General features: G+C 38.3%; 1 protein-coding gene across 1 annotated transcript in view; it reads right to left on the bottom strand.

Moving 5' to 3' along the window:
• The window catches only part of RFC1 (replication factor C subunit 1), a 77,497-nt gene extending 51,730 nt beyond the window's left edge, over positions 1 to 25,767 (bottom strand). The window contains exons 1-3 of the mRNA XM_082728865.1: positions 25,320 to 25,767; positions 8,491 to 8,619; positions 1,075 to 1,150 (exon numbers count right to left, since the gene is read on the bottom strand). Coding sequence (XP_082584991.1) covers positions 1,075 to 1,150; positions 8,491 to 8,619; positions 25,320 to 25,322 — 208 coding nt within the window. The 5' untranslated portion in view covers positions 25,323 to 25,767. The remainder of the gene's footprint in view (positions 1 to 1,074; positions 1,151 to 8,490; positions 8,620 to 25,319) is intronic.
• Positions 25,768 to 26,009: the final 242 nt, after the last annotated feature.

The raw sequence follows: 26,009 nt of genomic DNA, 5'->3' as shown, positions 1-26,009 counted from the left end.
CTAGATAATCCAGGATAATCTCCCTACTTTAAGGTCATCTGATTATCAAATTTAATGCCACCTACAACTTTAATTTCCCTTTTGTCATGTAACCTAACATATTCACAGATTCTAGGAATTAGGGTATGGACATCTTTGGAAGCACTGGTCTGTCTACTACAACCTAACTACCCAAGACACTTAAATACAAACCAAGACAAAAGAATACAAGAATAGATGTTTCATAAACTTCAGTATCCTTCCTTTTTCTCTGAACCACACATTTATAAATCCTGCTTCATATTATTCTAAACTGTACCAAACAATTACATTTCCAGTTTCCCAAATGATAAAAACTTCCAGGGAATGTGTATTTATTTCAAATTCCTTACAACAGACAACAGTAAAAGACTTACAATAAACACTTATGTATTTTTAGGATGGAGTCAGAATCTTTGCTATCACTGTCAAATCCTAACAATCTACAAATGCTTCCTTAGGTTACCTTTTTAATTGTAAGAATTCACACCAGATGGATCTACTCCACAAAAGTAAAATCTAAAACATTCTGAATTCTACCGTTACTTTAATATATCATAAAAGGCAAGCATAAAAATACACACTTCCCATCTTAAAAGTGTATTTAAATATTTTATATAATGCTTGTTCCACTTTAAATGCAACAAAAAAGGTCCAGATTAAAACCACAAAAATTAAATTTTAGATCTTTGTTTCTAAAGCAATATTCTAAAGCACATTTTTTTTCAAATTCAGTTTCCAAGAAATTCAGCTGCAAAAGAAGTTAGTATGAGTATTTTAAAAAATAAATATGCCATACTCAAAGTAAGTCTAAGACATGCTATATATACTATATACCCCCAAACAGACATATTTAATACATTAACACATTTCAGCTCTGTTAAGTTCCACAGTATAATAAAACTGTTTCTAACTTTAAGTATAGAGCCCTCTCCTCACAGGACTTATTATAACATCAGAGAGAGCTCTGTGTCTCAGAACATCAGTTTGGAAAACACTGCTCTGAGGGATATAAAATTATTTTAAAACTTTAAAACTCCTCAGGAGAAATATTACCTGAATCATAAATGATCCTCTTTTTCTTGTTTGGTTGCTTCTGCTTAGAGTCATCTTCTTTACAAGAACTATTTACCTGTAAACATCACAGTATAATTAGAACACAAAAACATCTACATAACTCAGCTGCTTTTTTCTCATTAGACCTGAGCTCAGTAATTTTGCCCCAAGGAGACATTTTTGCTTGTCATAAATGGGGTGGGGGGGGTGCGGGGTGTGGCTATGGGGGATTGGGATGTTACTGGCATCTAATGGGTAGATGGTAGACCAGGGATGTTTCTAAATGTCCTACAATGCATAAGACATTCTTCCGTAACAAAGAATTACACAGCTCAAAAGTCTTTAATGCCCTATGCCAGATCCTCCATCAAAATGAAAAAAGGTAACAAACGCTGGCATGGATCTGAAGAAAAAGGAACCCTTCTGGACTGCTGGTGGGACTATAAAATGTACAGTCATTATGGAAAACAGTACAGAGTTTCCTCCAAAAAAAGAATTTTTTTTAATTTAATTTTTTTCTCAGTGATCCAGAATTCATTGTTTATGCACCACACCCAGTGCTCCAAACTACCACATGACCCAACAATTCTACTTCTGGAAATATATCCAAAGGAAACAAAAACACTAACTCAAAAAGATATCTACATCCCCCATGTTCACAGAAGCATTATTTATAATAGCCAAGACATGGAAACAACCTAAATGACCATCAAAGTAAGAAAGGATAAAGAATAAAGTACACATCAAAAAAAAAAAAAAAAGGAGGAAATCCTACCATTTGCAACAACATGGATGAACCCTTGCAGGCATTATGCAAAGTGAAATAAGTCAGACAGAGAAAGACAAACACTGGATGATCTCACCATTATGTGGACTCAAAAAAAAAAAAAAAAAAAAACATACCAAACTCATAGAAAAAGAGATCAGACTTGTGGTTACCAAAGGCAGGGGGTGAGGTGAAGTACAACTGGAATAAGGTGGTCAAAAGGTATAAACTTTTAGTTACAAGTCCTAGGGATGTAATATACAACACAATGATTATAGTTAGCACTGCTATTAGATAAGTAGGAAACTTGTTAAGAGGGTAGATCTAAAAGTTCTCACCAGAGGAGAATTTTTTTTTCCTTTTACTGTTATCTATATTGAGATCATGGATGTTAACTACACCTACTGTGGTCATCACTTCACAACAGATATAGGTCAAACCATCATGCTGTACAGCTCAAACTAATATAACCATATATAATTATTTCTTAGCCCAAATCTGTGCCTGTCTCCTGAACACATATGAATGTAACAACTCCCAGTGCCCAGCTAAGGATAAACAAACTGAATAAAGATTTCATCTGCTACCTATCACAAAGGAGACAACAGTTTAGAGTTTGAGTTCAGCCAAATTAACTGCCTGCTAAACCAAAAGAATTAACACTTTGGAAGAATGTAACAGAATCCAAATTTCCTACACTATATAATTCACACTATACAACATAAATCCAAAATAACCAGACACACACCAAAAAAACTAGGAAATGTGACCTGTGATGCTTAGTTTTACCTGTAAACTTGCTGGGCCACAAAATACCCAGATATTACATCAAACATTATTCTGAGTATTTCTATGAAGGTGTTTTTGGATGAATCTAACATTTAAATCAATAGACTGATTAAAGGGTGATTCCTCTCCATAATATGAGTGAACCTGATCCAATCAGTTAAAGGTCTGAAGAGAACAAAAGACTAATCCTCTCCCAAGTAAGAGAATTCCTCCTTCCTGCCTGCCTTCAACCTAGGACATCAACTATTCCTGAGTCTCAAGCCTACTATTCTTGGCAGCAGGCTTGAGCCTGTAATCACACTACTGGCTCTCCTAGTTCATAGGACTTCAAACTCACACTTAAACTATATCATCAGCTGTCGTTAAGTCTCCAGCTTGTCCAGCTGTAGGTCTAGGGACCTGTCAGCCCCCATAATCACATTCATGAGTTCTTTAAAATAAATCTCTTTTGAGATTTTATTTCTTTGGAGAATCCTAATACAGATTTTGCTACCATGAAATGGAGTGGTGCAGTAAAAAATACCTAAAATATGGGAATGGCTTTGGAACTGGGTTATGATGAAGGCTGGAAAAGTTTTTGATGTGTGTGCATAAAAAAAAAAAAAAAAAGCCTAGGACTTCTAGTCTAAGATGGCAAAGAACTCACCTCCACAGGACACACCAAATCTATACCTATTTATAGAGCAATTCCTCCTGAAGAACTGAGGGCTGACGGAACAGCCTCTGCACAACAAAAAATAGAGAGATCACATACAGAATGGCAAGAGAAACAGAGACAGGGTAACGAAAGGAACCCCCACCCATCACTGTGAACTTCATTAGGCATGGATAGTAATGAGAAACCATAAGCAGACTCGTGTTCTTGGGGTAGAGAAAAAAGGCTATGGTTTAAAAGAGTAACTAGATTATAAAAAAATCAGCCCCACATCTCTACCAAATGGTGGGGGAGCTGCTGGAACTCTCTCCAGGTTGGAGGGGCCAAGGTTTACATTCTCCCTCCACCCTGACAGCATGCACAGGAGTAGGGTCTTATTGGCTATCACCTCAATAATCCCCCACCAGCCCTAGATACCTCACCCATGTGACCCTAGCACAACACATACTGCTACATCCCTGATCAGTTCTCCACCCCCACACAGTGCTGTCTTGCCAATGTGACACAGGCACAAGGCACCCCAAAACACCACTTTGGCTCCAGACAACTTGCCAGGCCAACCCCGCTGCAGAGCTCCTCAAGAACATGCCCAATTTGGCTCCAGATGACTCACCAAGGTACCCATTATGTGCAGTGCATAGAGACCACCCAGTCCATTCCTGCTTTGGATCCAGACAACTGACTAGGGCACCCCTGCACAGAGCACCCCAGCACATCTCAACCTGCATACACTTCAGCATCAGCTGTGCTCAGCACAGAGAACCCTGAGACTGCCCTGGGCCATGCCACTTCAGATTCAACGGTCCTACCAGGGCACCCTGTGCACAAAGACCCCCGAGAACCATTCAGCTTGCATCTACTTCATTTCAGCAGTCTTCCAGGGCACCCTCTATGCAGAGAGCCCTAGGACCACCCCAATCCACATCCATTACAGCTCAGGCCATCCCACCAGGGCACGCCAGCACAAAATGCCTCAAAACCACTAGCTACAACTTCAGCCAACCAGCCAAAGTCATCAGGCATATGCAGCTACACATGGGATGACCATACACACGATCATTCCTTCAAGTTTAGGAGAAATATGTGTTGCACCTAATTCACAGAAGCAAGCACAGAAAGTCAAGCAAAATGAGAAGACAGAGGAATATGCTTCAAATGAAAGAACAAGTCAAAACCTCGGGAAAAAAAAACAGAGATAACCAAGCTACCTGCCAAACATTTCAAACTTAAAAAAAAAAATTAATGATCACAGAGATGTTCACCAACTGGAGAAAAAGGTGGATGAGTTCAGTGAGAACTTCAACAAAGAGACAGATAATATTAGAACAGACTAGCACTGAAGAATACAGTAAATGAAATGAAAAACACACTAGAGACAATAACAGAAGATTAAAGAATGCAGAACAGATCAGCAATCTGGAAGACAGACTAACGGTAAGCACCCAAGCCATGGACTGAAAAGGAAAAAGAATTTTTTTAAAAAATGAGAACAGGAAGGATCTCTTGGAAAACATGCAAAGCAAACAAAAATTTGCATTTTATAGGGGTCTCAGAAGAAGCTGAGAGAGAGACAAACGGACAGAAAAGTTATGGAGGAAATATCTGCTGAAAATTTCCCTCACCTGGAGAAGAAAATGGATATCCAGATTCAGGAAGCACAGAGAGTTCCAAACAAAATGAACCGAAGGAGCTCCATACCATAACAGTAATAAGTAAAATGTCAAAGATTAAAGATAAAGAATTTTAAAAGCAGCAAGAGAGAAACTAATAATTACCTACAAGGGAAACTCCATAAGACAATCAGATGATTTTTCAGCAGAAACTATTATGCACACCAGAAGGGAGAGGCATGATATATTCAAAGTGCTGAAAGGAAAAAAGCTACAAACAAGAATACTCTACCCAGCAAGTTTATCATTCAGAATCGGAGAGATAAAGAGCTTCCCGGATAAACAAAAATTAAAGTATTTCATCACCACTAAACCAGCCTTACAAGAAATGTTAAAGAGCTTCTTTAAGTGGATAAAAAAGGCTGCAATTAGAAGAAAATTATGAAAAGAAAAAAAATTTCATTAAAAGCAAGCACAGTAAAGGTAGTAGCGCAATTATTTACAAAGCTAGTAAAAAGGTTAAATGACAAAAGTAGTAAAACCAACTATACCTTAAAAAGTTAGTTAAGTCAGGGATACCTGGGTAGCTCAGTTGTTAGGCATCTGCCTTCAAGCTCAGGTCATGATCCCAGGGTCCCAGGATCAAGTCCCACATCAGGCTCTGCTCAATGGGGAGCCTACTTCTCCCTCTGCCTGCTCTGCCTGCTGCTCCCCCTGCTTGTGCTGACAAATAAATAAATAAAATCTTTAAAAAAAAAAAAAAAAAGTTAAGGGGACTCCCATAATAAAGAGATGTAAAAATCTAACAACATATAGATAAAAGGCAGACAGAGGGGAGTAGAAATGAAGTTCTTTTAGAATGTGTTCAATCTGAAGTGATCATCAATTTGATATAGACTATCATATACTTGGATGTTATACAGGAACCTAATGATAACCACAAGCCAAAAACCATAACAGATACAGAAAAAATAAAGAAAAGCACAACACTGAAGAAACCTACCAGTCACAAGAAAAGAGAGCAAGAGAAGAAAGGAATAGAAACTATAAAAACAACCAGAAATCAATTAACAAAAAAAAAGTACAAAACTATTTACTCTAAATGTAAATAGCCTAATTCTCTAATCAAAAGACAAGGGGTTCAAAAAAAAAAAAAAAAAGATAGGGAATGATAGAGTGGATAAAAAACAAGACCCATCTATATGCTACCCACAAGAGACTCACATCAGACACATACAAAATGAAAATGAAGAGACGGAAACTAAAAAAAAAAAAAAAAAATATCCAGGGTAGCAATACTTACATCAGACAAAATAGACTTTAAAACAAAGATTGCAACAAGAAACAAAAAATGGCATTACATAAAAATAAAGGGATCAATCCAACATGAGGATGTAACAATTGTAAATATTTACGCATCCAACACTGAAGCACCTAAATACACAACACAAAGATTAAGAGATGTAAAGGAAGAAACAGACAGTAATACAAAAATAGTACGGAACTTTAACATCCTAGTTCCATCAATGGATAGTTATCCAAGAAGAAAATTAATAAGGCAACAGTCAGACCAGACGGATTTAACAAATATATACAGAACATTCCATCCAAAAACAAAAGAATACATATTCTTTCCAAGCGCATGCTGAACTTTATCCAAGAGAGATAACATGGTAAGCCTCAAAATAAGTTTCATTAAATTTAAGAAAACGAAGCTTGTATCAAGCCTCTTTCCAACCATAATGGTATAAAACTAGAAATCAACTACAAGAAAAAAAAATGGGGGAAAAAAAACACAAACACATGGACTTTAAACAAATGCTACTAGACAACTGATGGGTCGATGATGAAATTAAAGAAGAAATTTTAAAATATATGTACTAGTACTGGAAGTCCTAGTCATAGCAACCAGTCAAGAAAAAGAAATAAAAGACATCCAAATCGGTAAAGAAATAGTCACCCTTTGCAAATGACATACTATTCATAGAAAACCCTGAAAACTCAGGGCACCTGGGTAGCTCAGTCAGTTAAGCATCTGCCTTAGGCTCAAAGCATGATCCTGGGGTCCTGGGATCGAGCCCCACATCAGGCTCCCTTTTAGCATCCTTTTCCTTGCTACCTCCTTTAGCAAGGGAAACAAAAGCAAAAACAAAACTACTGAGACTACACCAAAATAAAAAGCTTTTGCACAGTAAAGGAACCATCAATAAAATGAAGAGGCGACCTACTGAATGGGAGAAAATATTTGCAGATGATATATCCAATAAGGGGTTAATATCCAATGTATATAAAGAACTTCTACAACTCAACACCAAAAAACCCCAAAATAATCTGATTAAAAATGGGCAAAGAACCTAAAAAAGATCTTCAGATGGACACATGAAAAGATGCTCAACATCACTAATCATTAGGGCAAATCAAAACCACAATGAGATATCACAGTATACCTGCCAGAGTAGCTAGAATCAAAAAAATCCCAGAAGAGGAGAAAGAGAATGAGGCAGAAATTATTTGAAGAATGAATGGCAAAGAGTTCCCAAATTTGGTGAGTTTATAAATTTATAGATTCAAGAAGCTCAGAAGCCATAAACAGAATACACACAAGAAAAACACACGCAGGCATACCACAGTCAAAACTAAAAACCAAAGATAAATTTCCAAAAGGCAGTATAAGGAAAACAATACATAATGTACAAAAGAAAACAATATGACTGCTAATATCTCTCCAAAAAAAAAGAGAGAGAGAGACCAAAAGACAATGGAACATCTTTAAAGTGCTGGGAGAAAAAAGTGCCAATCCAAAATTCAATAACCAGCAAAAATATCCTCCAAGAATGAAGAAAAAATATATTATTAAATAAACAAAAACTTACAAAATTTGTTACCAAAAGATCTGTGCTACAAGAAATGATAAAGAAAATTCTTCAGGTTTAAAAACAATGATATGACATAGAAATTCAGAAATTCTTATCTTCAATAAGAAATGAAAAGCACCAGAAATGGCAAATATGTGGGTAAACATAAAAGATCGATTTTTTCCTTTTAATTTCTTTAAAATATGTCTGTTTAGAGCAAAAATTATTATACTGAATGTGCAGTACTAACAAATATAGCTATAATACATATGACAACTAAAACATAAAAGATGAAGTGGTGATAAACAGATCTGTAGAGTTGCAAATTCTTACATTTTACACAGAGTGGAATAATATTAACTCAGACACAGTACTGTAGCCATTGTCTGCTTTCTAGTGACACTGTATCTTAACTTCTCTGAGGCCCAAAGAAGACAGAGAAAAGAATAAAGCTTTCCTTCAAAACCTTCTTTTACCAGAAGTCTAACATCTTTCATTTGAGACCCACGTCTCTAAGAACAAACAACTCAAAAAATGTAGTTTCAACAACTAAAAAAGGTTCCATCTCTACTTCAGAAAAAAAGCAAAGAATACAGTCAGCTATATTAATTAGAAATACACTTTTCTTCTTCCTCTGCAAGGTGAGTTGAAATCTGTATCTACCTCAGGCTCCCAACTTATCAAGTCTAGGAAATGAATCTCACTTTTTATACAACTCAATACTGTATTTAGAAAACTGACCTTGATTTCCTTTATTCCTTTCTTTGCTTTTAAAGTTTCTTCAGCAGACTTTGTTTTCTCATTCTTCTTTACTGTTTCAGTTACAGGTTTCTTTCCACTTGGTATAACCCCAAAGAATTTCCGAATATCCTAAAAGCAAAAAGAACATGTGTAAATAAACATTAACTGCACAAAATGTGAATTTCAACTACAAAAAGGGACAGCTCTACATACACACTGGTTTGCGTTCAATAATTTCTTCATAATCAGATAGTTCCACGTGTGCAACAGCATTCATTTCACATGCAAAAGTTAACTGATAAAAATTACCTGAGTTAAAAATAATTTGCCTAATGAAAAATAATATTAATTCTTGGAATTTGGCCAAAAACAGGACAAAAATAAGCAAATGACATTTTTCTTAACAACAACACAATTACTAAAGAGGCAAGTTAACAAGCAATAAATGCTCAGAGTCCTAAACAAACAGGGAGTGGAAAAGAAACCCATCTTCTAGGTACCTCTTAGCGTATGGAAAACGCCTTTTTTTTTTTTTTTTTAAAGATCTCATTTATTCATTTGACAGACAGAGATCACAAGTAGGCAGAGAGAGAGAGGAGGAAGCAGGCTCTCCACTGAGCAGAGAGCCCAATGCGGGGCTTGATCCCAGGACTCTGGGATCATGACCTGAGCCGAAGGCAGAGGCCTCAACCCACTGAGCCACCCAGGTGCCCCTGGAAAACGCCTTTTAAAGGGGCATCAGAGCATGCATTTCACATGCAAATGCTCTGGGCACTCCAGGCAGAATGCGGGAGAAGACAAATGTTGAAGAGTAATCCTTGCCCATGGGATTTATACTCCAATTTCAGAGAAAGAGAACTCTCACAACCCTGATCATTTATAACCTTAAGAACTAAAAACCTATAAATTAATTATATAATTATAAAATTATTTTTCTTTATATGATTTTTCCAAATTCTGAAAAAAATATTTTGATGCTTTTTACAATATTCTCTTTAATTGCTCTATCCCTTTGTGTTATACTGCTAAAATAAAATTTAAATAAAATTTAATCATAATGAAACATTTACAATGTAATTTACGATTTAAATCATTCTTTTATATTTTACATACATATCCTTCCCTACTTGAAGTATAGTGTAAAGAATGGGCATAGAACTTAGCCTCAGTATGCATCTCTGCTGTAGGGACTTTTATGTATGACCTTGGGCAGATTACTTTAATCTGTTTTCCCATCAGGAAAGTGAAACTAATACTATGTATGCTTTATAAGAATTAACTAATTTTGGCTAAGTAGAAAGCTTCCCTTCCCCTCATTTATGAACTATTATCCCTTCACATCACTGACATATCTCTATTTTCAATTATCTCTGCTCCCAGGCAAGGGTATAATGAACACAAAAAAATGAAATCTGAGTAAGGATCTGAATTCCTCAGAATAGGGTTCAAGAGCCAGGTGTTCTGCCCTTCCTATCCTTAATGTTTATAGTCCCCAGTTTTCGATCATTTTTACCTGTTCCAACCTACTTCTTTATTACAGTGAGGAAAATGTCTATTAAAAGTGCTTTGTGGGGCGCCTGGGTGGCTCAGTGGGTTAAGCCGCTGCCTTCGGCTCAGGTCATGATCTCGGGGTCCTGGGATCGAGTCCCGCATTGGGCTCTCTGCTCAGCAGGGAGTCTGCTTCCTCCTCTCTCTCTCTGCCTGCCTCTCTGCCTACTTGTGATCTCTCTCTGTCAAATAAATAAATAAAATCTTTAAAAAAAAATAAAAAATAAAAAAATTAAAAAAAAAAAAAAAAAGTGCTTTGTGAAGTATAAGAAAGTTAACATTTCCTAGATGCTGGCAGTAAATGTCATACTCTTAAAATGTCAAAAATCCCAAATAAGTGTGTTATACACACATGCCTGCGCACAAACACAAATATTTTTGTGTCTAAGCAAACAAACAAAGCAGATAAATGAGGTATATAGACACCTTAAACTGTTTTTGTGTTGGTTTTTTTTTTTTTTTTTTAAGATTTTATTTATTTGGGGCACCTGGGTGGCTCAGTGGGTTAAAGCCTCTGCCCTCAGCTCAGGCCGTGATCCCAGGGTTCTGGGATCAAGCCCCGCATCGGACTCTCTGCTCGGCGGGGAGCCTGCTTCCTCCTCTCTCTGCCTGCCTCTCTGCCTACTTGTGATCTCTGTCTGTCAAATAAATAAATTAAATCTTTAAAAAAAAAAAAAAAAGATTTATTTGACAGAGAGAGACTCAGCGAGAGAGGGAACAAAGCAGGGGGAGTGGGAGAGACAGAGAGAAGCAGGCTCCCCGCTGAGCAGGAAGCCCAATGCGGGGCTCAATCCCAGGACCCTGGGATCATGGTCTGAGCTGAAGCAGACAACCAATGACTGAGCCACCCAGGCGCCCCTTAAGTTTTTTTTCTTTTAATACGGTTATAGACTTTCCTGGTTTTATGTTGTCTTTTATAAATTTCTTAGTATACAAAAGTCATAAACCCATCCTAATAAAATCTAAGTCTAAAAAACACTGTTTACAAAATGGATACCCCAGCTATGAAACTAAGACATTTGTGTCAGGCGCTAAAGAAAGATGAACCATAAAGAAAGCCACAGTCTTCCATATAATTTGCAAAAAATTGGGTTTGAGGTTGGCAACCACTTATTTTACTGCTTCTGGAGGAAATGAAAGTTTCACATTGGAGTTTCACTTTTCAAATTACCAAATGATTCTTCATTCAAACAGTGATGACCGTTCGCACACGGCACAGCCAGCACAGCACATACACCATGGAAATACCAAAACTGAGGGTTAATAATCAAGTTAAAGTCAGTGCTGATTTTCAATCTGTATTAGGACAACAAATGCTTAAAACTGCACAAAGAAAACAAAACAATTTAGGAAATGGAATTGCTGGTTATATTGAGGTTCCCTGATTTCTGTCTGTTCCATACTGCCACGCCTCAGCACTGTTACCTTTCCTTCCCAAGTAATCCCTTCTATTCACATCCCCTTTCTCCTCCTTTCTTTTTGTTAAAGATTTATTTATTTATTTGAGAGACAGACACGGAGGTGGGGGTGGGTTGCAGACTCCATGCTAAGGGCAGAGTCCCAAGCGGAGCTCAATCTCACAATCCTGAGATCACAACCTGAGCCAGACCAAGAGTCAGGTGCTTAACCAACTGTGCCACCCAGGCAGCCCTTCTTTCCTTTATGCTACCCACTCTCTCACTCCCCACACCCTTATACTCTGATAGCAGCAGAACAGTTAAAGAAATTACAGCATGACCTAACTCAATATACATTAAAAATCTAAACTTCTGGGGTGCCTGGGTGGCTCAGTGGGGTAAGCCTCTGCCTTCGGCTCAGGTCATGATCCCAGGGTGCTGGGATCGAGCCCTGCATCAGACTCTCTGCTTAGCAGGGGGCCTGCTTCCTCCTCTCTCTCTGCCTGCCTCTCTGCCTACCTGTGATCTCTGTCTGTCAAATAAATAAATAAAATCTTTTAAAAAAAAAATCTAAACTTTTGGAAAAGCATTTTCATCACAATGAAAGCCAATATATTCTACCTTTTTAGAATTATCTCCAATGTGAGCAGCCATTATGTATATAAATATCTAAAGGTCACTAATCTGGCTCAATTTAGAGAGTGACTTCACCTTACTCCGTAAAATTCCCTGTCTAGTATCCCCAGTTTTCAAAGATTACATGAAAATGAAATCATGAATCTAGTGGCTAATCATACTCCCAAACAATGGATCTAAACACCACTTTTCCCTGCACAGAATAATTCTTGCTCTAAATATGAGTAGAAAAAGGAATAGATTTTTTTTTTAATTTTTAAAGATTTTATGTATTTATTTAAGAGAGAGAGAGAGATCACAAGTAGGCAGAGAGGCAAGCCAAGAGAGGGAGAAGCAGGCTCCCTGCTGAGCAGAGATGTGGGGCTCAATCCCAGGACACTGAGATCATGACCTGAACCAAAGGCAGAGGCCCAACCCAATGAGCCACCCAGGCACCCCAGGAATAGATTTTTAAACTTATTTTTATAATCTTGGCAAAGGGATAGCCTAAGCAGAGCATCCATAAAGATAAAGATAAAGATAAAGATAAAGATCCATAAAGATCTGACTACACAAAAATAAAAGATGACATAAGCAAAAGTTAAAATATAAAGAACTAACTTGAAAAGATCTACAACATGTGTTATATATAGAAGGGTTCCTACAAATCAATAAGATAGCTGAGTAGAAAAGTGAAAAACTACTAAAGCAAATTATTTCTTTTTTTTAAGATTTTATTTAGTTGAGGAAAAGAAAGCACAAGCAGGGAGAGCCACAGACAGAGAGGGAGAGAGAGAAGCAGGCTCCCCGCTGAGCAGGGAGCACAAAGTAGATGCAGAAATCAATCCCAGGACCCTGAGATTATGACCTGAGCAGAAGGCAGACACTTAAACGACTGAGCCACCCAGGAGCCCAAACAAATTATTTTAAAAATGCAAATAACTGAAAAACAATAAGAGATGTTCAACTTCACAAATAACAAACAGATAAACCGGGGTACCTAGGGGGCTCAGTCAGTTAAGTGGCTGCCTTCAGCTCAGATCATGATCCCAGAGTCCTGGGATCAAACCCCCCATCAGACTCTCCACTCACTGGTGAGTCTGCTTCTCCCTCTCCCTCTGAGATCTCTCTTGTTTTTGCTCTCTTTCAAATGAATAAATAAATAAAATCATTAAAAATAAATAAGTAAACAGATAAGCTGAAACTGATGTCTCTAAATGTTCAAAGACTGATAATGCCCAGATTTGTCAAAGATACAGGGAAACAGACGCTCACACACTACACTGCCCTAAAAGCAAAAACTGGCACACCAGAAGACAAAAACCATTCTGAAAGGACAATCAGCAATACTTATCAAAATGTTAAACATGCATACCCATTGTCCCAGGAATTCTATCTCTAAAAGGAATGATAAAAGAAATGATAAAAGAAAATAACACTGTTTTTATTTGGGGAAACAAAAAAAAGTAGCAATTATTATTTTCTTCTTCAACAGTTATTAGCTGAACAAAAAGGTAATATCAAATAAAGCAAAAATTTAGGAAAAAGTCACATCAAAACTAAAACAAATTTTAGCACATAGCCAATAAAAACAAGTAGTTTTTCATGCTTTTACTTCCAGCTACTGGACATAGATTTATCTCTTTGGATGACTCTATGAGGTATGTAGGGCAAACAGAATCTCTCCATTTTACAGATGAGTAAGTAGAATTAAGTCAAAAACAGGCTTTCTGTCAGTTTTACCATGTACTAGCAGTCACTCAGGATGAATTACTTCTCTGCCCCTTAGATTCCTCATGGTACCACTTGCCTCATAAAATTCCTGTGAGGATTAAGATGGTATGTCAAAAACCTCCTCAATGGAACCTGGTCCTCTGACTCCAAATCTCTTTCACAGTTTTCCACTTGACCATGACTGTCCCTTCATAGTTTCCCTATATCTCTAAGAATCTACGCAAAAGCAGCCATACCCCACAATCAAGCAGTATGGCCTTTCCCTTCTCATTTCTGATAATTCGTATGCTTACGGGCAGGTATTATACCAGGGACTTAGAACAGAAAAAGGTGCTCATGAAGTTACCTGAGATACAAATTAGTATATAAAGAATTCGATCCAAAACATTGCTGAGATAGAGCTTACCACTAAACTACAAGAGCACTTCGAGCACCTAACACAGAGGGCCTTCGGGGCAGCTGCCTAAAAGAAGCCACACCTGAACTGAGTCCTAAATGATTAGCAGGAGATATTTTTAAGTAACCTCCACCTCCAACATGGAGCTCCAGCTCGTGACCCTGAGACCAAGAGAGTCACAAGCTCCACCAACTGAGCAAGGCACCCCAGGAGAAACTTTCCACAGTCCTATAAATCTGAGCTTGAAGGCACTGCCGTTTAGTTCCATATGGCAAATTTGTTTATCTCACCACTCTATGTCAAGTACAGGGCCAACACCAGAGACAAGTAGATGCTTCACTAATATTGGCTGACCACAGAGGGCACCTGGCTGGCTCAGTCAGTGAAGCATGCCATCTCTTGATTGCAGGGCTGTGAGTTTGAGCCCTATGTTGGGTGTGGAGATTACTTAAAAATAAAACCTTAAAAAAAAAAAATCAGCTGAACACATGTGTAGTTATTTCTAAGGTCACTGGGCTTCACACCTGGGCTCCAAAGGAGATGTTCTTGATTACCTAAAATGAAACTCATGTTAGATTTATTTTTAAAGATTGAGTATTAAAATAATCTTTAATTGAAATTAATTTGATGCTGTGATTTTACCTATTGCTTTTGGCTTTAAGAAATTTTAAGTGGAGGGACACCTGGGTAGCTCAGTCAATTGGGCATCTACCTTCGGCTCATGTCATGATCCCGGGCTCCTGGGATCGATTCCCCCCCCCTCAGGCTCCCTGTTCAGCCAGGGAGTCTGCTTCTCCCTCTCCCTCTGCAGCTGCCCCCTGCTCATGTGCACATGCTCGCTCGCTCTCTCTCTTTCAAAAAACAAATAATATCTTAAAAAAAAAAAAAGAATTTAAGTGGATGTTAAATTAACACTTATTGTATATTATTTCTGAAGTAAATTATTAAAGTTGGCCTTTCAGGCGCACCTGGCTGGCTCAGTCAGTGAAACATGGGATTCTTGATCTTGGAATTTTGAGTTCAAGTTCCATCCTGGGTGTAGAGATTACTTAAAAAATAAAATCGTTTAAAAAAAATAAAAATAAAGTTGACTTCTATAAATTGACACTTGTAGTATGGTACTCTCTTGTCATATATTGTGGCTACTAAAAAAAAAAAGTACTTCCACTTTTAGTACAATACTTCCTCTTCTTCCAATCTGCTTTCAGCCAAACGTTCAGAAATCACATGTATTGGGATGCCTGGGTGACTCAAGTCAGTTAAGTGGCTGCCTTCGGCTCAAGTCACAATCCCAGGATCCTGGGATCAAGTCCAGTATCAGGCTCCTTGCTAGCAGGAAGCCTGCTTCTCTCTCTGCCTCTGCCTGCCACTCTGCCTGCTTGTGCTCTCTCTCTCTCTGACAAATAAATAAAATCTTTAAAGAAAAAAAAAAGAAATCGTATGCATCTCTGTATATAATTGATGTTAATCATACAGCCAAGTCTGGCACAGGACTCAAGAAATTTCCTGAGTAAGATACCAGTGAGTAAAAAAAAAGTATGGTCTGAAAATTTTTTTAAATAATTAACAGGTCTGGGGCACCTGGGTGGCTTAGTGGATTAAAGCCTCTACCTTCCGTTCAGGTCATGATCCCAGGGTCCTGGGATCGAGCCCCACATCAGGCTCTCTGCTCGGCGGGGAGCCTGCTTCCCTCTCTCTCCCTGCCTGCCTCTCTGCCTACTTGTGATCTCCGTCAAATAAATAAATAAAGTCTTTAAAATAAATAAATAAATAAATAACAACAGGTCTCTACCCAGGAAGAATTTTAAGAACCTGCATCACCTTCCTTCCTTCCTTTTTTCATTCATTCATTCACTCACTCACTCATTCATTCATTCATTCTTTCTTTCAACAAATACTCATTAAGAGCCTTCCATGAGCCAAGAACTATTCTTGGTGTCTGGAATAAACGAAACAGACAAAAGTCTCTGTTCTTGTGGAACTTTCATTCTACTGTCTGCTTTGGGTCTTTCTGTCTTTGGGCTGGAGGGTGGGGAATGTAACACAGGAAACGGCAGACAAAATAAAGCACAGAAAGGGAATAGAAATGGAGAACATCCAATTAGGGGAAACATCTGCCTCTCCTACTTGCTCTGGAATCAACTTAGTTTACCCAAGAGGTCGCTTGCTCCCAAGACAGCGAAAAAACACATTTCCATTCTTAGCTGTGTTGAGGAAGATGTATAAAATTCTGAAACCATAGTATGTGTATCATATGAGCCTAAGACAACCCGTATCGCATGGAGCACTGTGTGCAGTGCATAAACAATGAATGCTGGAACACTGAAAAAATAAAAATTAAATTAAAAAAAATATATATATATATATACACACACACAAAATACTAAAAAAAAAAAAAAAAAAAAACTGTATCACAAAATATTTTCAAATATACCTGATCCAAAAAATACTAACACTGGCAAAATTAAACAGAAAATGGAAATTAATAATTTGGGTTTTTTAAAAATTAAAGTCTTCAAACCTGCGTAATTGAGATAACTGAAACATTTAAAACTCTTTATGCCTGATCTGATGGTTTATTTTGATATTTTGACATTTTCACTAAGGTTAATGTAGTCTGATTACAGTTTTTATTCATCCAGAAGTCAATTTCTTACATCTGACTTCTAGTCTAAAAAAGCAAATTTACCCTACTTGAATGTACATTGAAATTAAGTTCAAATCAAAAAACACAACTACCGGGGCACCTGGGTGGCTCAGTGGGTTAGGCCGCTGCCTTTGGCATAGGTCATGATCTCAGGGTTCTGGGATCGAGTCCCACATTGAGCTCTCTGCTCAGCGGGGAGACTGCTTCCCTTCCTCTCTCTCTGCCTGCCTCTCTGCCTACTTGTACTCTCTGTCTGTCAAATAAATAAATAAAATCTTTAAAAAAAAAAAGAAACACAGAACTACCAACCTACATGTCCACTGAGAGATGAATATTCAAGAATGTGGTGTACACACACACACACACACACACACACAGAGGAATATCACTCCACCATGAAAACGAATGAAAGATTTGTCATTTGTGACAACATGGAGTGTCATACTAAGTGAAATAAGTCAGACAGAGAGACCAATACATAATTTCACTTACATGTTGCATATTTAAAAAAAAAAAAAAAAAAAAAAAAAGCTTAAAAAGACCATAAACACAGAGAAGTGGTGATTGCCAGAAGGGAGAGGGTTCGGGGGATGGCTGAAGGAAAGTGGGAGATACCGGCTTCCAATTATGGAATGAATAAGTCACAGCGATGAAAGGTACAGCATAGAGAATATAGTCAATGGTATTGTAATAGTGTTTTATGGTGACATACAATGGCTACCACACTTGTGAGCACGGCATAAAGTACAGAATTGTTAATCCACTATGTTGCATGCCTGAAACAATGTGTGTCACCTATATTTCCATTTTTAAAATACATATTTTTTTAAAAAAGGAAAACAGACCTATCACATAATAAATGCTGTATTTCTCTAGGCTATATTATACATTGTCATTAAATGTTCAATAAATTAGATACAAAGTAGAAAGGGCTAAAGATGTTTGGATACCAGTAAATTTTATTCTAGTTGACTTCTCTTTTACTAGATACACAAAGTTTATTTATACTTCTTCATTCACCAAATACTTATGAAAATGTACCATGTGCCAGGCACCATACAGTTCTCTATCCTTGTGGCCCCAATCCTTGCAGAACTTACATGCTAGTATAAGAAGCTGTCAGTAACAGGTTGACTATCTATCAATATCTAAAATATGTGCCAAGGAAGGGCACCTGGGTGGCTCAGTGGGTTAAAATATGTGCCAAGGAAACATTAAACATACGAGGGTTTTTTTTTTGTGCTTTTGTGGATCTGACAAAAGCTATGAATATTTTTTTTAAAAAAAGCTATGAATATTTTCCACAGAAATATGCAAAAACACACTATAATACAAAAATATGTAAGGTCTTTACATTCCTCGCACAGAGCTCCTAAAACTCTTGGAATTTGCTAAGTGACAGGAGCATCCTGTTATTTACAATCCACCCTCTGGATCACATCTAAAGTTATGCTAATGAGGCAAATGAAAATGGGGACTGGTCACTAGAAAGGCCCAGAATGGGAACTCTCCACACCATCTCTAGGTGTACAGGGAGAAGAGGAAGGTTTGAAGACTGGGTTATAAAAACTCATGAACAAGCAAGGTTTGATGTTCGAAGAGCTTCTGGGCTGGTGAACACATCAAGTTGCTCGGAGGGTGGTGTACCCAAACACGGCACAGAAGCTCTGTGTCCCCCAACCTCCCATATCTTGTCCTGTGGATCTTTGCCATCCATTTGGCTGTTCCTGAATTGTGAACTTATGAAAAACTGGTAAATATTAAGTAAAGTGTTTTTCAAGTTCTGTGAGCTATCCTAGCAAATTATCACATCTGAGGAGCAGGTCCTGAACAGCCAATCTAGAGCTAGTCCATCAGTATAGGTGGCTCACGACTTGCACTTGGCTTCTGAAGTGGAAGCAGTCAATGGGACGGAGCCCCTTAACTTGTGCAGTCTGCACTAACTCTGAACAGTGTCAGAACTGAATTGAACTGTAGGATATCCAGTTGGTGTCAACAGAACTAGAGAACTGACGGGTGTCAGAAAACATCCCTCCCCCCACCAAACCACACACACACACACACACACACACACACACACAAAAAACTGCACGTAATCTAAAATGCAGGGTTGGGACACCTGGGTGTCTTAGTCAGCTGAGTGGCCAGCTCTTGATTTTGGCTGACTCTTGATTTTAGCTCAGGTCATGATCTCAGGATCCTGGGATCACACCCTGTATCAGGCTCCAAACTCAGCGGGGAGTTTGCTATAGGGTTCTCTCTCCCTCTGCCCCCCCCAACACCTGCTCAATCACTCAATCACTCCCTCTCTCTCAATAAATAAATAAATCCTTTTTTTTAATGCAGGGTCTTCACCTGAAACCTATTAATGGTTCCCCATGAACCTGAAATTTAAAACTTCTGATTCACGTATACTGTGCAAGCTAACACATCCATCTCAACCTCAGTACCACCTATATATACACTGAACCTTCTAAGTCTTGTGTCTCCATCCCTCCTCTAAGCTCCATAACCACATAGCCAATAGTCTACCAGATACAGCTCTGCCCAAATGCCCCAAAGATGCCTCTAATTCATAAACTCCAAAACCAAGCTCATATTCCTCTGGAGTTGCTTTTCTTCTTTAATTCCTCACCTCAATGCACAGCACCACCATTTGCCCAAAACAGAAAAAGGGACATTGTTTTTCCTCCTCAATCTGACTCTCCACCTATTCATCCCACCTACCCTATCTCCCAAATACTGCTGTCCCCTTCCCTCTATTTCTACTGCCAATGCCCAGATTCAAGGCTTCATTTATTTATTTAATAAACCCTTAAACAGGACTTGCTCTGTGCCAGGCAATAATTTAGGCACTTTAAAAATATTGACTCATTTAATCCTCATAACAACGCTACGACGTTTTTTAACTTCAAGTCACAGATGAAAAAACTGAGAATACTAAAAAGATGTTCTCTAGTAAAAGTTTTGACACTTAAGATGTTCTTAAATGTAAGCAAAAAAAGACTTCTTGTATTTTCTACCTTAAGGTGTAACTAACAATTCCACAAATCTATTAGAGAAAAGCATCATCTAGCAGGCAGCCCAAATGCTATTTTAATATACAGTCAAGACAAAGTACCAAACTTTGCCAAGTACTCAAAAAACAAACAAACAAACAAAAATCATGCATTTATAGTCTTTTGCCTATATGGAGAAGTTTCCAACTTGGTTGGTTATAAATCTATTAGTAGAAATGAAAAAAAAATTTTTTTTGGCAATAAACACTTCTAAACTCACAGAAAAGTAAACTTTCATAATGACCTTTAGTTTTAAAAGGTCAATGTACAGAAGCTGCTATATGGTTACTCTGAAGTATAACCAAAAACTTCTAATTACTTATTTCCAGTGCTGATGAGCTCAACCAAAAAACAAGTCATATTTGTCTATCAAAAATGCAAAAAAAAAGCAAATTATGTCACTTTGTTCACTTATCTTTGGAGGGTACATGACTTTATGCAAAATAAATACTGCAGTACTCTGTAGTTGCAAAAATATTATATCTTGACTTCACTTCTCTACTCTGAAAGTAACAAAGAAATACAAATATTTGATTAATATTTTTAAACCACCCACCAAATCCACAAACAGAAACTGGTTATCATTACAGAATGCACAAAATCTGTCCAAATGTAAGAATCTTTTATCCTGGGCACCTGGGTGGCTCAGTGGGTTAAGCTGCTGCCTTTGGCTCGGGTCATTATCTCAGAGTCCTGGGATCGAGTCCCACATGGGGCTCTCTGCTCAGCAGGGAGCCTGCTTCCCTCTCTCTCTCTCTCTCTCTCTCTGCCTGCCTCTCTGCCTACTTGTGATCTCACTATGTCAAATAAATAAATAAAATCTTTAAAAAAATCTTTTACCCTGAAAAACACTAAAATACAAAATTATATATCTGACTAATATACACAATGATTTAACTGGTAGCAACACAGCAGAAACAAATTATGAAATAAACTTAAAGTATTTAAAACTACATGAAGGCCTTATACTTTGAAAGTAAAGTTAGTGGTTAGGATGCTTTCTCCTGAGATCAGGAAAAAGACACGACAATTCCTATCACTTCTATTCAATCCTGTGGAGGTTCCAGCAAAAGCATTTAGGGGAAAAAAAAAGAGAGAGAGAGAGAGAGAGAAAAGGCACCTAGATTGGACAGGATAAAGTAAAGCTATCTCTATCTACAGATGAAATGATCTCATATAGAAAAAATCCTAAGGAATCCACTAAAAAACTATCAGAACTACTAAATGAGTTCAGCAAGATTGCAGGATACAAGATCAATATATAAAAGGGCACCTGGGTGGCTCACTGGGTTAAAGCCTATGCTTTCGGCTCAGGTCATAATCTCAGGGTCCTGGGATCGAGCCCCTCATCGGGCTCTCTGCTCAGCAGGGAGCCTGCTTCCCTTCCTCTCTCTCTGCCTGCCTCGCTGCCTACTTGTGACCTGTCAAATAAACAAATAAAATCTTAAAATATATATATATATATGTGTGTGTGTGTGTGTGTGTGTATATATATATATATACACACATATATATATATGTCAGTTGTATTCCCTCACTCTTCCAATGAATAATCCAAAATTGAAATTAAGAAAATTGTTTCATTTACTGTGTCATCAAAAAGAAAAAAATACTGGGTGCCTGGGTGGCTCAGTGGGTTAAGCCGCTGCCTTCGGCTCAGGTCATGATCTCAGGGTCCTGGGATCGAGTCCTGCATCAGGCTCTCTGCTCAGCAGGGAGCCTGCTTCCCTTCCTCTCTCTCTGCCTGCCTCTCCGTCTACTTGTGATTTCTCTGTCAAATAAATAAATAAAATCTTAAAAAAAAAAGAAAAAAATACTTGGAAATAAACTCAATAAAAGTGTAAAACCCATACTCTGAAAACTCTAAACATTATTTAAAGAAACTGAAGACCTAAACAAATGGAAAGATAGCCCATGTTCATGGATCAGAAGACCTCCTACCGTTCAGATGGCAATACTTCCCAAGACAATCTACAGATTCAACATGATCACTGTCAAAATCCCAGCTGGCTTCTTTGCCAATTCTAAAATTCATGTGGAAATTCAAGGGACCCAGAACACAAAACAATTGTTAAAAATAACAGAGCTAATACTTCCTGATTTCAAAACTTACAATAAAGCCAGGGTTGGAGGGTGGGGGAGATACCTTACCACAAAACTACAGTAATAAAGATGTATTATTGGCCTTAAGATAAATAGGGGAAAAAGAACGCAGAATCCAAGGGGTGGGGGGACCCTCACACTTACAGTTAATTGATTTCTGACAAGGGATATAAGATAACTGAATGAGAAAAGAAGAGTCTACAAATGGTGCAGGAACAACTGAATATCCCCAAGCAAAAGAATAAACTTGAACCCCCTACTTCATATCCTAAACAAAAATTAACTCAAAATGTCTCAAAGTTAAATATAAAAAGTGAAAGTCTTAGGCATAAGTCCTCAAGACCTTGGATTAAGCAATGGTTTCTTTGATATAATACCAAAAACTCTGAGAAGTGATGACTGAAGCTTGAATGATGAGAAAAAGGTAGATATGCAAGGTAGGATCTGAACAAGGAGAGGAAACAGCAAGAACAAAAGCTGGGACAGAACCAGTGTAATATACTCAAAACAACACAACAACAACAAAAAAAAAACCCAGAAAGATAAGAGAAGTAGGCAGGGGCCTTAGAGGACAACTACTAACTAGTATATATGGCAAAGGTACATTTTAATAGGGTGACAGCACTACTCTATGGGGAGCATTCAAATATGATTCACATATTCACAATATGAAAGGAATCCTCTAGAATGGGGCATGAAGCAGCTCAGATGTATTTAGACTTGACAGCCCTTCAAACAGGCTGTCCTCTAGGTATCATGTGTGTTAATTCAACTTTACGCATATTTTCAAAAAATTATACCAGCCACGAATTATGTATGCTTACGTCTTTAAAATGGCAGCTCAGGTTTTATTCACATTTTTAGCAAATAATTAAAATTTTATAGCAATCCAAATTGTTTACGTGGTTTCTTTTTAATCTTTTTACTTTTAATTTTGTTTCAATTCCTTTAATAGACTTTATGTTCACATGGTTCAAAATTCAAGAGTAAAAAGTCTCCCTCCCATCCTGCCTCTTCCTCCCATCTTTGGAGGCAACAAATGTTATCAGTTAGCTTCCTGTGTATCCTTCCAGACTTCAAGCAAATATGTATATATTCTTTTCTCTCTTTCTCTACATAAAGTGAAACGTACTTTACATACTGTCCTACAACTTCGTTTTCACTGAATTATCTTGACATTTGTTTTATATTAAGGAAAAAAGTTTTCTCTTTTTTAATGCCTGCAGAGTATTCCATTTTGTGAATACAGTATTTTACTTCTGTTTAATAACTTCAATTAGAAAATATTTGAGAAAAATAAAATATAGCTCCTAAGGCAAAAGTTGTTAACATCTATGGAAGGGCTAGAGAAGATATGCAAATCCTCTTAAATGCTATGTACATGCCCACTTCTGTGGGCAGAAAATTTGCATACCACTCATCACATTATCAAAGATAACTGACCCAAAGAACAACTGTACTACAATATAACTTGTGCACAGATGTTCAATAAACCTATGCTGAACAGAATTTTAGTCTGGGGTCTGGCTAAATTTTGTACTAGAGACAGAAAGACCAAATTACATACCAATATAATCAAAAAACCTCATCTATTTTATAGAACCTCTTCCCTTTAACAAACAGCAAAACTGACCCATCTGACTTCTACTTCTTTTCCAAGAAGAGCTTTATTTTTCATCTGCATTGTGAACAATACTAGGATAGAAAAGAATCAAAATTTAAAGTATCTGAATGATCAAAAGTTGACTTTACAAGACGTGAAAATTTTTCACCATAACTGACATCAGAGGCATCTAAGATGTCCCTTAAAACTATGTAACATTCCACAGAGTCCCCCCTACAAAAACTAGATCATTGGTAGTCACATAGTAGTATAAAACCTCACATGCCAGGTTGCACAATAGCAGCTTTACCTATATTATCCTGTTTAATACTCAAGACAATCACTTAAGGCAACTATACTTTGCCCCTTTTACAGTTAAGAAAAACACAGGCTTTAAAAAGTTAAAGTTAAGGTATTTATTTAAACCACATAAAAACCACCACCACTTAATTACTAAATGGCAGAGCAAGCCTAAATCACTGCCTCACTCTTACGTTCAATACTCCAAACCTCATCAACTTTTCACAATACCATACTGCCTTAAGTACAAAATGTAATTACCATTTTAGGGCAGTGTAATATAGTGGTCAAGAATTCTAGTTCAACCATTTATTAGTTGTATGACAAGCTGTTTAAACTCTAAAAGGTTCCTCTACCATCTGTAAAACTAAACTGCTGTGAGGTTTAAATGAGAAAGGGTATATAAAACCAACAGCTCACATAGTGGTATCTGGTACAAGGTGGCTACTATTTTATCCTTCTTTGAGAAAAAACACAAAGGGCTGCAAGGTTTTCCAATTTGGCATAAAAATTTTCCCTCCAGAACGTTGGCATTGTGACAACTAAGCTGAAAAAAAAAAAAAAAAAAAAAAAAAAAAAGCTTAAAAAACCTGCCTGATGATGTAGATTCTGGCTTAATGGAATATCATAAATTGTCCTTTAAATATTTCAAATGCATACTTGTATCTATTGCCACACAAGCATGAAAGTCTGTTTGGATGGCTGCATAATCACTTCACTCTCAATTCACATGCTTTATGCAGAATTATACACAGATGCCTTTTTTAAAGATTATTTTTAACATCAGGTGATAAGCGATGACAGCTGTCAAATATACTACATCTGTGTTTAATCTCCTGTGTTTCTGGTGTGTGTGTGTGTTTTCCTGGTAAACCGTGTCATCCCTTTAACTTCTATGAACTCCTTTAAACGAAATAGAGCATCCTCCTTATACCCTCGGTCTGCAAACGGTTACGTGATGAGCTTTTCATGGCGCTACTAATGACGAAAGTTGAAGGCCTGAGACAACTTACTCCTAAGAAGGCAAAGTTGGTTACATTTTTCTCGGTCTTGAACCAAAGGTTGAAATCAATGCTCTAGGTAACTCTGGGGTAACGCCTAACAGGAAAACAACTTTATCGCTAAGCCCCCAAATCACCTTCTTTACTCCCTTCCTTTCTCCCTTCCCCCCATGAGCGAAAAAATGTGAAACTCCTGCGCAGCACCAAAAGCCCTGCGCGCAGCCCGCCCGCCAGAGCTGAAACCCCGTGGTCCCAGGAAAGCCGTGCGACCGGTGCCGCATTGGGGGCCGCTTCTGTGCCTCTGCTCCGCTTGGGAGCCCCGCACCGCCATCCTCCTCCACCCTCCACACCAAAAGTGCCCGGTCCACACCCAGCCTGCAAACTCTCCCAAGCCCCCGAGCTGCACAGCCTCCCCCGGGGCTCACCATCGCAGCCCACCGACTCAGGCGCGGGCGGGCAGGCCTGTCCGCTGGGGAATCCGTTACCGGGACTCGGGATCCATTCGCGCCAACAACTTCTCCCGCGAAGTGGAAGGAGGTGGGGGCCCGCGGCGCCCGGTGATGACGTCAGAAGGCGCGCAGCCAAACTTGGGCCCCGGCGGGAGGCGGGAGGTGCGACGTCGGCCCAGGTGACGCCCCGCAGGCCCCGGGGCTGCGGGCATCGCTTCCGCGGCTCCTCGCGAGGCCCGCGCGCCGCTTCGCTCCGTGAGGTTTTGGTGGGGGCGCTCAAGCGGAGGTTCCGTTACTCCGCCGAGGCGGGCCGACCGGCTTCCTCCGGTAACACGAGAGAACGTTGCAGTGCCGTGAACTTCAAGGGTTCTGACCACCCCGCGCGGTGAAAATACACGTTCCAGATGGACGTTTCGCATCTTACATTAATGTTTTTCTCATGTTACTGTAAAATATCAATTGTTTAACAACAGTTTCACCGAAGATCATTTACCTTGATGTAATGTTTGACCCGCCGTATTGGGGGTTTTTGCCCCCGAAGTGAAGACCCGCTGTTTGAAAACCAGGCTACTGGGAGGCAATTTTATATTGTGTAATTGGAGAACAGAAAAGACTTCGGTAAAAATCGTCTAGTCACCAACACCCACTCTATTTCAGAAGTGAAAA

This window comes from Mustela nivalis (assembly GCF_964662115.1).
Source record: "Mustela nivalis genome assembly, chromosome: 4".
Lineage (NCBI taxonomy): Eukaryota > Metazoa > Chordata > Mammalia > Carnivora > Mustelidae > Mustela > Mustela nivalis.
The sequence above is the reverse complement of the archived record's forward strand: the minus strand, read 5'-3'. Positions and strand labels throughout refer to the sequence as shown.